The following is a 13,235-nucleotide window of genomic DNA, read 5'->3' on the forward strand; positions in this document are numbered from 1 at the left end:
AACAATGAAGCAGTTGAAAGATCTTACACTTTGAGGATGGGTCCGATATTTACCCTATGAAGTGGGATTGACAACTTTCTTTCTCTCTGATTATTTAATGAAAGACCATTGTTTTACTGCTTTCTTAATATTTTTCACAGTATAGGATTTCTCTTCTCAGCTGTAGTCATGTTGCTCTCTCACCACTAAAGCAGCCATGGTACTTCACTGCCGTCCACTGTGCTCTCCCCTCCCTACTCCTTCCCCTTGGGTGCCTCAGATCTATGGGCAGCTTTCAGGGTTGGTTTTAATGTTTGTCTTAGATTGACCTGCTGTTTGGTTTCTCTATATTCCACAAATAAGTGTATCTACTTCTGGTTAACTGCACTTAACACAGTCCCTTCCAGCTCCATCCATGTTGCCACAAATGGCATGTTTTTCTTTTATGATCACTGAGTAATACTCCATTGTGTATATGTACCACAGCTTCTTGATCCACTCATCTGTTTATTTTCTTTTTATGAATGAGTATACCGAGATAGTTCCTCATTTTACACAAGAGCAGGGGAATGCAGGGATGCCAGTATTCCAATCTGTCCCTTCTCAGGGCCTAGACTGATGCTTAAACATGGATCCTGCAGGTAGATGGTAAAAGAGAAGGTTCCACTGTGTCCCAGCACAGTCATGTGCTTGATAATTACTTCCTTGGCTTGATAATTATTCTCTTGACTGTGAGTCTCTAGAGGACAGGAATGTGTTTTAAATATTTTTGTGCCTAGCACTGTGCCTGGCATATAACAAACACTCTATTTTTGGAAAGCTTTGGAACCTGAGTCACCAGTGGATGTCAATTTAGCAGGAAACAATTTTGCTATTTTTGTGCTTCATAAAGTACATGAGTATCTTGAGCATTTTAAGTTTGTTTTGCGTTTCCAGAATGAGTGTGATTACTACCAATTTTTGAGCACTAACCATGCATCAGTCATTGTTGCCAAACACATCTCATTTAACCCACAACAACTCTGTGACTGGAGTATTCAGATAATTTGGCAGATGATGAAATGGGTTCAAGAGGTTAAGCAACTCACCCAAGGTTGCACAGCTAGTGAGCATCAGAGCAGAATTCAAAAACAGGTGAGTCTGACCCCACAGCGAGTGGCCTGAACCACTCAAACATGTCTACACATTAGTTGCCTACTTCTGGAAAGCTCCAAGGAAAGCTCAGCCTCTGATCTCACCCCATGACTTAATTTCGAGTGAGATGGCGGAAGGCAGGCTATACTCAGGGTCATCAGTATTTAGCAGTTTGAATGTTCACTATTTTGATGACCATGGATGTTTGAGAGGGAAATAACTCCAACCAAAAAAACATGTTTTTTGGTTTGTTTAGCAGGATTGCTTTCTAAATTGTGACTAATCTTAAAGCCCACCTATAATTTCTACTGTTTCCAAATGCCAAAAACCTCACCAAGGTAAGGGGAAGGCTGATGTACTAATGTCCACCTTGATGTTATATTGAGACAGATGTAATGTCAGTACTTGCTGGTCATTTCCTGACAGGATGGATTTCAGGGGCCCTCTATTGGGAGCCCTTAAAATAGAACAGGTGTAGGGGTTAAGTCTCAGCGCTATCACCGCTGCAGCCTGAGTTCGACCCCTGGCCAGGGAGCTCATCCACACATGGCGCAGCAGACCTCTCCTGTCTTACCCACTGCTCCCCTCAGCAGTGTATTTCAGTAAATCTGCCTGTTCTGCTCCCCACTCTGTCTCTAGTGAATCCTCTCACCACCCCACACATCTGACCTACACCCCAGTTCTGTGCATAAATAAATCTAAAAATAAATAAAATAGAACAGGCAATTTTGTTCAAAAGCAGATGTTACGTACTCAGCTTTAAAGGAACAAGAAAGTGAGCAAACAGTGTTAGTTGTAACATCTACCTTCTTTGGCACAATTTGAAGCACTGGGAATGCAGCAATAGACAAAAACTGACGAAAGTTCCTGTTCCTGTTCCTGTAACTTATATTATAGTAATAAGAGGCAAAAAGAAAAATAAAACACAAGTCAGATGGTCAGAGATCTTATGGAGAATGATAATGTAAGAAGGGGAATAGAAAATGATGGCTGTGCACCCAATTTTATTTTTTTAAAGATTTATTTTTTTAAATATTATTTATTTATTTATTTATACAAGCACTGGTTACAGTCAGAAGCATGGAAGGGTGAGAGAATTCACCAGAGCCAGAGCGGGGAGCAGAGCAGGCAGAAGGACTGAAGTACACTGCTGAGGGGAACAGCGGGCGGCAGGAGAGGTCTGTGAGGTCTACACGCCATGTGGGACCCTCCTCCGGAGGTGGGGGAGCAGCCGGGGATCGAACCGGCGCTCCAACCGGCGCTGCAGAGGCCACGGGCAGCTTCGCGACCCAGCGCTCAACCTCTGCGCCACCGGGGAGGCCCTATTTTTTTATTTTTTAAAGATTTATTTATGCATACAAGAGCTGGGGTACAGGCCAGAGATGGGTGTGTGTGTGTGTGTGTGTGTGTGTGTCTGTGAGAGAGAGAGAGCGAGAGAGAGCGAGAGAGAGAGAGAGCATTCACCAGAGAGTGGGGGACAGAACAGGCAGTTTGACTGAAATACGCTGCTGAGGGGGGCCGCGGGCAAGACAGGAGAGGTCTGCTGCGCCATGTGGTGGCTGCCATGTGAAGGGAACTCTTGCTGCAGAGGCTGCGGATTGCTTCATAGTGCGGTGCTTAGCCTCTTGCGCCACCACGGAGGCCCTTTGTGCACACAATTTTAAACTCTTACAGTGAATGTTGTGATTGTGAAGAACCATTGCCCGTTGGCCCCTCCTCTCTCTTTCTGAGCATGCACGTAATAATCCACATTAGTATCACAACCCGTAGGACTTGCCTTCCCACCTCCAGGGTAAAACCCCAATAACCAAACATATTTAGCTCTAATATCCACTCTTTAAAGGAGGGTACTGGTGGCGCAGCAGGTTGAGCGCAGCGCTGTGAAGCTGTCCGCAGCCTCTGCAGCACCAGTTCGATTCCCTGCCGGCCAGGGAGAGTCCCACATGGTGAGGCAGACCTCTCCTATCTCCCCCACTGCTCCCCTCAGCAGTGTTTTCAGTCGTCTGCCTCTTCTGCTCCCTGCTCTGTCTCTGGTGAATCCTCTCACCCTCCCACGCCTCTGGCCTGTACCCCAGCTCTTGTATAAAATAAATAAATAAATCTTTAAAAAAAATAAATCTAAAGGAGGGTATTTAAATAATATTGAGAGTTGGGGGCTGGGGGCAGGGGAAGGGGTGGGAATCAAAAGGGATTGGGGAGGGCCTCCCCTAGTGGTGCAGGCGGTTGAGCACAGCGCTGTGAAGCTGTCCGCAGTCTCTGCAGCGCCGGTTCCATCCCAGCCAGCCAGCGAGGGTCCCACATCAGCAGTGTATTTTGTCAGTCTGCCTGTTCTGTTCCCCGCTTCGTCTCTGGTGAGTTCTCTCACCCTCCCACACATCTGGCCTGTACCCCGGTTCTTGTACAAATTAAAAAAAAAAAACAAAAGGGATAGGGGTGAAGAAATCAAAACAGGAACTCTTTAGGTAAGAGAAGGTAGAATTATCGTTACCTTTTCACCTTTGGCCTAATCATTTGGAAAGTAAAAAATAACTCGAAGGCTTGTCAGGGCCTAGAAGTAGCTGGAATGAGCTTCTGGGAAGGTTAAATAGCTAAGTCAGACAAAGAAGAAAATGGAATAATTTTGGTTTTCCCAAAGCAAAAGTTAGGTGCTTAACATTAAAGGAACAAGAAAGTGAGTCTAATGAATGAGGCAGTGGTAATGCCAAGAGGTGGTGATGGTGTATGGAGGTTTAGCCTCCACAAGTTTCAGCAGTTTTTTTTTTTTAGATTTATTTATTTTTATACAAGAACTGGGGTACAGGCCAGAGGCGCGGGCGGGTGAGAGGATTCACCAGAGACAGAGCAGGGAACAGAACAGGCAGACTAATGAAATACACTGCTGCGGGGAGCAGCTGGCGAGACAGGAGAGGTCTGCTGCGCCATGTGGGAATCTCCCTGGCCGGCCGGGAATTGAACCCGCGCTGCAGAGGCTGCGGCCAGCTTCACAGCGCTGCGCTCAACCCGCTGTGCCACCGGGGAGGCCCCCAGCAGTTTCTTATCTCTCTTTCAAAATGTCCCGCCACCCCCATTCCCCAACAAATCCAAAATAAACTCTTCCCAATATTCTTCATTTGTGGAAACTGACATTTTCTCCTCGTCTCACATGTTAAGTGTGAATAGAAGCATTTTCAGAGAACCCTGATTTGTTTTGATAAACCATACAGATTAAAGCGTGTGCTCGCTAAAAGCAGCCACAAAACAGGCTCCCGTAAACCTGAGGCCATGTCTGGACAAGGCCAATGGAAGGGGTTTCATTGCAAGTCCTTACTTTAGACGTGAAGGCGGTGGTGGTGCACCTTCGGACCAGCCAGGGACAGGAGTGCAGGGTGAAACTGCGGATGGTGGTAATAAAGTCAAGATCGTAAAAAAAAAAAAACAGGGACGCTCATGTCACTCAGGATTGAGCCCCCTCCCCGCCCCCGCGCTAAACAAGAAGTCGTCTCCACGCGGCCAAGTCGTCCCACGTGGGGTTCGAGGCCAGGTATCTCCAGGCCTCCAGCCCTGCCGGCGTCCACGCTGGGCGCCAGGCGGACCCCGCACGGCCTGCTGGGAGTTGTAGTTCAGCGGTTGGAGCGCCAGGTGGGGCTCTTAGGCGGACTCCGCGCGGCCCGCCTTCCCGTCTCCTCTCCGCACGGCTTGCTGGGAGTTGTAGTTCGGCGTCGGAGAGGCGCGCCCAGCTGCGGGCCTCTTTCCTGCTTCCTCCCGGCCCCGGATGAGGGCGCAGAATAGACCCCACAGGCCGGGGGACCCGGCGCGCGGGGGGCTCCAGTTCCCGAGGTGTCGTCGTCTCCAAGGCCCAGCCCAGGGGGCCGGGACGCGCCTCGCGCTCCCGCGCACGCGCACACGCTCCGGGCGCCGGCGGGATCCGGCCGCGTGCGCTTTCCCGCCCGGCCGCCCGACGGCCCGGCCTGCGTGCCCGGCGCTCGCCGCCCGGCGGCCCCGCGCCCCTCCTCCGCCGCGGTTTCCTCTGGCGCCCAGGCCCCGCCCGCGGCCCGCCTCCGGGCCTGGCTCGACCCGCCCCTGCCCGCCCCTCCCCGCGCCGGGCTGCTCCTGCCGAAGGCGGAGGCTCCATGTTGTCCCCTCAGCGAGCGGCAGCGGCGCCCTCGGGAGGAGCAGGTGAGGCGCCCCCTCCCCGGCCCGCCGCGGGACCCCCGTCTCCTGCTGTGGCCCGCGGCCGTGGTGCCCGCGCCGCGTCCCCCGGGGCCGGGCCGCGCTCGCCTCCCCGGGGCCCCCCGGCCCGCGATGTCGGGGCCCGGCTGCGGCGCGGCGGCGCTTCCTTCCCCCGCGCGCTGGGGGGGTCTGGCTCGGGCGCCGGGGGGCCGCCGGGGGGCCGGGGCGGCGCCTGGAGGCTGCGCCGCGTGGACCCGCCCGGCCGGGCGGGCGCTGGGGCCGGGCGCCGTGGCCGCGCGGACGGGGAGGGCGCGGGAAGGGCCGCGGCGCGGGGGCGCCGGGGGCGCAGCGCCGGCGCTGGGAGTTGCTTTGCGCGAAGCTCTGTCACCGGCTGCGGCCCTGCCGGCCGGGCGCGCGGGGGGAGTTGGTGTTCACCCCCCTTATCCCGTAAAGGAGGTGGACTGTGGTCTTTTTTTTTTTCTTTGTAAGTTTTTCAACGACGTGGGGTACAGGATGGTTTTCTTCTCCTGAAGACATAAGAAGTGATGAAAGTATCCAAATAAAAACTAAATAGAATCACCGTACACCACGGGACGGCTGCATCTGTCACTTTCCCTGGCTCTGGTCTTGTTTAATGCGTGCCCTGCTGAAGCGGCCAGAAATTTCCCTTGCGAAATCTAAACAGAAAAGAAAACACCCAAGCCATTGTTTGAAGACTTGCTAAATCCCAGCCCTCACATGCGGGTGACAACTTAGGTGGCATGTTGTGCGAAAGGCCGAAAAAGCGAAGGGACCACGTTTTGTCTGGGTTTGGAGAAGCAAAATTGCATAGTTCCAGGCATTGCCGTGGACTGAAATTCAAATCAGTGCTGCTTTTCAGTCACCACAGAGGTTGTCTAGAAAGTCCTGTTGCTGCCTTAGTACCGGTGAGGGCCACATTTGCATAAAAAGGAGCTTTAATAGTGCAGAGTTGCACCAGCGCAGCGCGCTGCCTTCTTCGCCTTGGTCTGTAATCTCTCATTGGAGCAGTCATGACAGTAAGAGCGATAACAACGGGGCATAAATGTGACGATCGGTGCTGGCATAATCTTCTTGGTTTCACTAAATAGAGCTTGTTCTGAATACTATTCAAAAGTAGTTTCTTATGAGTATTTTTTTTGGGGGGGCATTAACCATAGAACAAAGGATATGCTCAGTTATTTAAAATGAAATAATAGACTTGTAAGGAGCAAGAAATACAAAATCCTCATCTCATCCATTCCAAGTTGTTATTAAGTTTAAAGGATTTATTTTTATTTATGCATAGAAGAACTGGGGTGTGGGCCAGAGGTGGGGGGTGTTGGAAAAGCAGATTCACCAGAGACAGAACTGGGAGTAGAACAGGCAGATCTACTGAAATACGCTGCTGAGGGGAGCAGCAGAGAGGCAGGAGAGGTCTGCTCTGCCATGTGGGTAGCCATGTGGCTGGGGATAACTTAATAGTGCTGTCTTTAACAACCCTGTGCCACCAGGGAGGCCCTGTTCATATATTCTTTTAAAGATAACTTTTAAGTATCTTAGTGAACCCTAGATTGTAGTTCTTGTGTGAGAACTGCTTTAGAATTTACCTAGATGATTGAGCATGCCTGTTAAAAATTTTAAGGGCCTGTGTTTCTTATTGAGAAACTGTGCATGTAACTACAGCTTTGAGTCTGAATTTTAAAGCGTTTTCCCAGGTTATTTTTGAGATTATAGACACTTACTATCTAAAGAACACTAATGGGAAAAAGAGGGAACACATTTAAAAGGGAAAAAAATAATCAGTTGCTTTACAGCTATGGTTCCTACATCTGCATGTGCTTAAGTCTTAGATTTGGATGTAATTCATCCTGGGATCAGACAACAGTTAAAAAGACGTAAGTAACTAATCTACTTACTAACAAGTTTAACTGAAGGTGGTTGTTTACCTTTGAATTGATTTGTTACTTTATAGGAAGTATAATGTGTGAGTTCAGTGTTTTGAGAAGTTGCTCTTTTGTGTAAATTTCTGAAAATGCTTTTTCTTGGCATGCATTTTGATTGTCAGAACATGCTAAATATATTTCATAGCTAAAGTGTATTACAAATTAGGAAACAGACTTTACTGAAAGTAAGCAAAGGAGTTGCTGAACTTTTTATTAATGCCTTGAATGATAAGGAATCCAAGTCAGATATTGCTAGTGAAGAGAAACTTAATTAGCTGCAATACAGAAAGTAAACTTGGGTAACCAGATTAATTTTGGTCTTTTTATTTTTAGGAAAGAGTTAAGTAAGATGAATATTGAACTCTATTAAAAAAAAGAGTTTTTTCCCCCATGCAGAATAACTTGGCATTATTTTTAGGTTCAGTCTGGTCTCTGCATTTCTGAATCTTCAATACTGTTTAGTCATAATTGATTTTCATATATCATGAAGCACGACAAAATTCTTAGCTGATGAAGAAAATGTGGTTTTGCTTAGCATTCTGTGCTACAGTCCAGCTTTTTGACAACAGATGAAGTGAGAAAAAGCTTCCTTTAATTAGAATGTAAATTTCCCCCAATATTCTATTTAGTTGGATTTAAGTAGTAGTTTTGCTGAAACAATCTTAAAAATATGTGTGTATCTACCTGCCTATTTAATGCCTTAAGACAAACATTATATAGAAGCTCACCCCACCATCACCAAGAAGGTGCCACACCTAGCAGTCCCAGAGTTTCCTGAGATTTACCTGGAAGATGCTGATGTGTTTTCTCTGACTTGTCTGTGAATTGGGAACTTGTGAGGCTGCCAGCAGGCACAGCCCGTGGAAATGGTATGCTTCTGGTTTTGGGTGTGTTGTTCTTACCCTGTAGAGAATGTGGTGTCTCCAGAGGAGAGTGGAAACCTCAGGTCATAGCTTTTCCCTGACTCATGCACTCAAGTGTTTCTGTAACGTGAATTTGCTTTCTACAACTTGACACTGACTTTACCCCAGTGGTTCTTAATGCAGGGTGATTTTTGCCACAGTAGAGATTTTAACAATGTTTGGAGACATTTTGGGGTCTCAAAATGCTTCCTCTTGTGTGGGAGGGGCAATAAACACAGTACTAGTACTGAGGCTGAGAAACTATGAGTTTCCTGAAATAGCAATTATAACTGCATCAATGAACTGGTTTCACTGAATTTATCACTGTTCACAGTCTCAAATATTTGAGACTTTTTCCTAATGGAACTTCTTTGATTTTATGTTTTCCATAGGACTGAAAAGGCTAATTATGGTTCAGTGTTCTCATCTACTTTGATTCAATCTGTGCAGTTCTTTTAAGGCTTTTAAAAACCAAGTTAAGAGCTAATTCTAGGAAGAGTGCCCTTATCTGCACAGATCTCTTTATTTCTGTAATCATTTCACCCTGGTCATTCAACTTCATCTTACTGGACTGTCATCATTTTAGTTCAGAGCTAGTTTATTGAATGCAGTTTTTACAGAAATTATTTGAAGACATTAAAACCTATTGGTTGTTCTAGTTAAGGTGTGAGGTACCAAAAGTAAAGGATAAAACAGTAATTACAAGAAAAGCTGAAACTCACATGAACTATTGAAGTACTTTTTAATTATCCAACTATTTATAGCAGTGTCTACATACTTGAAGTGACGGTTGATACAGTATTATCATGAGCTCTTTGCTACAATAATCAGTATTTTTACCACTCACTTTTTTTTCAACATTGGTTTTAAGTTCATTTACATGTGTATGAATGACAGATGTGGCTTTGGTTTATCCACATCTTTGTATATATACGGAGATGTCACATCTGCTATTCATATCTGTGAACGTAATATAGAATTAATTGCACATCTAAGCGAACATTAACTGTTGTCTCCGAATGCTTGTCTAAACCTTGGGAAATAATTACTTTGTTAAAGGAGAGGGCATATATGTAAGTTTGCCCATGAGAGGTTTTCCTAGTACCGTCCTTGGAGGTTAGATCTCCAGAGCAGAGATTCCTGAGAAGCGGGAATAATTTCAGTGTAATTAGGAGGAGCCCTTCCTTCCTTACCCCCCAGTATTTTGTGTGGGTCCTTACTGAGCAAGTTGCTTTACTGTTTTTAGCATCATGAATTTTGATCTGTTCTTGAGTCAGGCCTGTACAATTTCAGTGAAGTCAAGGGATGAATAAGTTAGCTAGCAAGTTTGGCTAGTTTTGGATATGCAGGAAATTGTCAGTTCAAGAGTCATTGAATTTTAGAAGTAGGAAACAGCTTCACGTAACTGCCTGCTTTTGTAGAGGACACGGAGACACTGAGAAGCGACACTGAGGTCGCTTATGCTGTTGTAGACAGCACGATACTGGGCCCAGAACTTGGGTCTTTCCTGATTGTGGGGGAAGGTCTTGCTCCTATACACGCTGCCTCACCAGGACAACCTTTGCCAAAAGCAGAATTACAGCAGAGAAGGAAGAAATGCTGGGGTTCCCTGGTCTGTTGCATGTGGGAAGATAGAGTCAGGGGCACAGGCTGAGATGATTTGACAGCAGTGGAGTCACTGAGAGGACCCTTTTTTTTTAAACAAGGAACTATAATGGGCAACCACGAGCGGGTTCATTTTGATGATACAAACGTAGGCGGCCACGGTGTCGGCCCCAGAAGACTTGCCTGAGGTTCAGCCCTGACTCATGCCCTTTTGAGCTGAAGACTGGACATGCCCAATGTGCCCACTGTTAGTGGTAGAACTGGAACAGGAACTTGTCTTCTGACTCTTATGCGCAGATGTTTCTACATATTATTGCCGAGCTGAAGTGAAGGTGGAATTATTAGGTGAATCAGTCCCTTAGGCACTTGTGCTTTTGGATCTAAAAGCACTTTCGAAAATACTAAAGTTGCACCACTGAAAGAGAGGTCATAGTGAAATTATCAGCATGAAGAGCTCCTTGAGGAGTGAATGGGAACTTGGAAGACAGCAGGACACTGGTGTGTGTCCACTGAAGGCTGGAAAGAAGGAAAAGAACCAGTGAAATGAGTTGGTGAAGAGGTTTTAAGATGGTCACAAGGTTTTAAGAAGTTTTAAAAATGGGTGGCAATTGTGTTTTCTCAGCTGTTGATAGTCTTTTTTTTAAATAAAATATTTATTTATTTATTTATATAATAACTGGGGTACAGGCCAGATGCGTGGGAGGGTGAGAGGATTCACCAGAGACAGAGTGGGGAACAGAACAGGTAGACTGACAAAATATACAGCTGAGGGGAGCAGCGGGCAAGACAGGGGAGGTCTGCAGTGCCATGTGGAGCCCTTGCTGGCCAGCTGGGATGGAACCGGAGTTGCAGAGGCTGCGGACAGCTTCACAGTGCGGTGCTCAACTGCCAGCACCACCAGGGCAGGCCCTCATCCAATGATAGTCTTAAATGAGAAGCAAGAAGGTGGCCCCTAGACTTGGCAAGTAAGGTCACTGCTAAAACTAGAGGAGAGTTTCAGCAGGTTGAGAAGAAAGTCAGGTTGCAAGGAGCAGGTGGATAGCCAGTGGGTGAAGTCTTAGCTTTAGGGGGTTTAGCAATGAGAGGAAGGAGACTGGGGGAGAGAAAAGAAAAACGGATTTTTATTGAGGTGCTTTACCTGTCCTGTTGGGTTTAGTATTCACAGTACAAGGAAACACTCTCCTGTGTTGTATATTGCACTGAATATGACATTTCCCCTACTTCCCAGGCTGGCTGATGAACCCTAATTACAGTGTGACAGCATTGCAGTGAGTGGAATAATAGCATGTCCAAGGTTTTAGTGGGAATAGGAAAGTGGATCCATACTTAGCGTGTCCCTAATATGTGTGGGCATTGCTTTGAGATGGGTATTAAATTTATAAATAAATGGAGCCTCAGGGGTTCAAAATTTACATCCATTGTCACATTTTGACTAAGGGGTAGAGTTTGTTTAGTCCACAAATATTAATTGGATGCCTGCCGTGTGCAAAGCACTGCCCCTGGCCTCTTGAGGGATGCGGGACTGAACAGACCTGCCTTGTGGCGCTTACATTCTAGAGGGGAGAAAGGATCCAGGCCTGCCCATCCAAATTGCAGACCTGTTTTCTCTTTAGTAGAGCTGTAAAGTGATAGGCATGAGAGGAGGTAAGGTGGGCGAGGGTGAGCTAGAGCTTGAGAAAGTACTTGGAGTCCAGCGGAAGAGGCAGTTCAGATGTGGGAACATAGGGTTGAAGAGCTTGTACATTTGAAATTTTGGCACCGAGACTGGACAGGACCTGAATCCTAACTTTCTTCTAGTAGAAGGACCAATGGGAATAAGTTTGCTTGGGAGAGAGAGTATGGAATTAAGGATTAAGAGGAAATAAGGCAGTGGAGGGGAGGAGGGGAGAAGGGTGAAAGGCTTTCACTTGAGGTTTGGTGATTTTAGCATTGAGCGCAATTTATAACTGGACCTCTGAGCTCAAGTCATGAAATGCAGTTACCGTCGTGATACATCAGCACAAGTAACGAAGGGTTCAATCCTAAGACATGCAGTGATGTCATCGAAGCACCACATGGGGATGGTGACTGGGATGAGCGCCCGAGCAAGTACTGGTGGAAGGTGGCGTGGTGTACAGCAGAGGACCTCAGGCCTCCCATGCAGGGATCTAAGGGATTGGGTAGTCTGAGAAGTCAAGGATAGATCAGAAAAGGACACTTATGTGACATCTGGAAAGGGCTGAGTAGGAATAAAGTTTTTACCTGGAAAGTCAATAATATAGTCAGTCCTGCTGTCTTAGGATGTGACAGAGATGATGTGGGAAGTGAGCCGCTCTGCTTGTTTAAATCGAGTGCGATGTGCACAGTTCAAAATGTAAGGCAAAGGGTTCCAAAGGATTTTTTCCTTAAATGGACCCAAACCAAAGGAACAAGATTTTTTTAAACCCAGGCTGCCCAGTCTGCTCCCAAGTGTGAACAGCCTGGTTCTCTTCCTTTTTACTGTGCAATAGATGGAGAGGAAGAGATGAGTGAAGCTTTATCACCTCCTAACCCTCCTGACCTCCCCCAGTTGTCCTTCTCAGCCTCTTTAACTTATTTTGGAGTGTAATTCCCTGTGCGGAACTGCATGCATTTTGATCATTGGATTATTTCTGCTTGCCTGTAGCTTTTGAAACTTTTTTTTAAAAAGACGTATTTTATTTATTTATACAAGCACAGGAGGGTGAGAGAATTCACCAGAACCAGAGCAGAGAGTAGAACAGGCAGACCACTGAAGTACACCGCTGAGGGGAGCAGTGGGTGGCAGGAGAGGTCCGCGTGCCATGTGGGACCCTCACCCGGCGGCCGGGGATCGAATTGGCCCTGCAGAGGCTGCGGGCAGCTTTGCAACCCAGCGCTCAAACCGCTGCACCACCGGGGAGGCCCAGCTCTTGAAACTTTATCTTCCCTGCCTGTTGCTCCGAGGATGCTACCTGCACCCTTGGGGTGATGGCCTAACTCTGTCACGGTACTTGTCATTCACTCTTTTTACAGTTGTGGGTTGTGTGCTTACCGTGTGTCGGTAGTGAAATAGATGAAGAGCTGGTACCTGAATGTCATTGTGAAGTGTGGGGACTTTTGGTTACTAGGTTTGTGTGTATCTGATAGAGCTCCCAAATAAATGATTTAAAAAAGGTTGACATTTATTCTTTCACAAAAAAAGTGAACCAGTATGGCGTCCTGCTGCACACAGCCCTTGGCCCTCTCTCTTAACCATGTTGCTCCCATATTCTTGGGGTGTTACTTTCCTATGCCTGGTTCAGGTGACTCACCCCTGTTCAAACTTGCAGCCAGCAGGAATGGTGAAGAGGCATCACCTGGAAGTTGTTGTATCTTTCCTGTCACTAGCTGCAAGATGGGGTTGGAAATGTGTTTCTTTTGGGCAGTTATATATGCCCAGCCAAAAATCCATCGCCATGGGGGTGGGGGCAAAATATTGAAGTAACCAGCCATCTGAGGGATTTTGGTGCTGCTTTGAGTGCTGCACAGCATTTCACATGCGCTT

General features: G+C 47.0%; 1 protein-coding gene across 1 annotated transcript in view; it reads left to right on the plus strand.

Annotated features, from left to right (window-relative positions):
* Positions 1 to 5,222: 5,222 nt before the first annotated feature.
* ATL3 (atlastin GTPase 3) overlaps positions 5,223 to 13,235 on the plus strand; it is a gene marked incomplete at both ends in the record, with an annotated part of 30,481 nt that continues 22,468 nt past the window's right edge. Inside the window, one exon of the mRNA XM_084245886.1 lies at positions 5,223 to 5,268. Within this exon, the coding sequence (XP_084102012.1) occupies positions 5,223 to 5,268 (46 nt within the window). The remainder of the gene's footprint in view (positions 5,269 to 13,235) is intronic.

This window comes from Talpa europaea, assembly GCF_964194135.1.
Source record: "Talpa europaea genome assembly, chromosome: 1".
Taxonomy (NCBI): domain Eukaryota; kingdom Metazoa; phylum Chordata; class Mammalia; order Eulipotyphla; family Talpidae; genus Talpa; species Talpa europaea.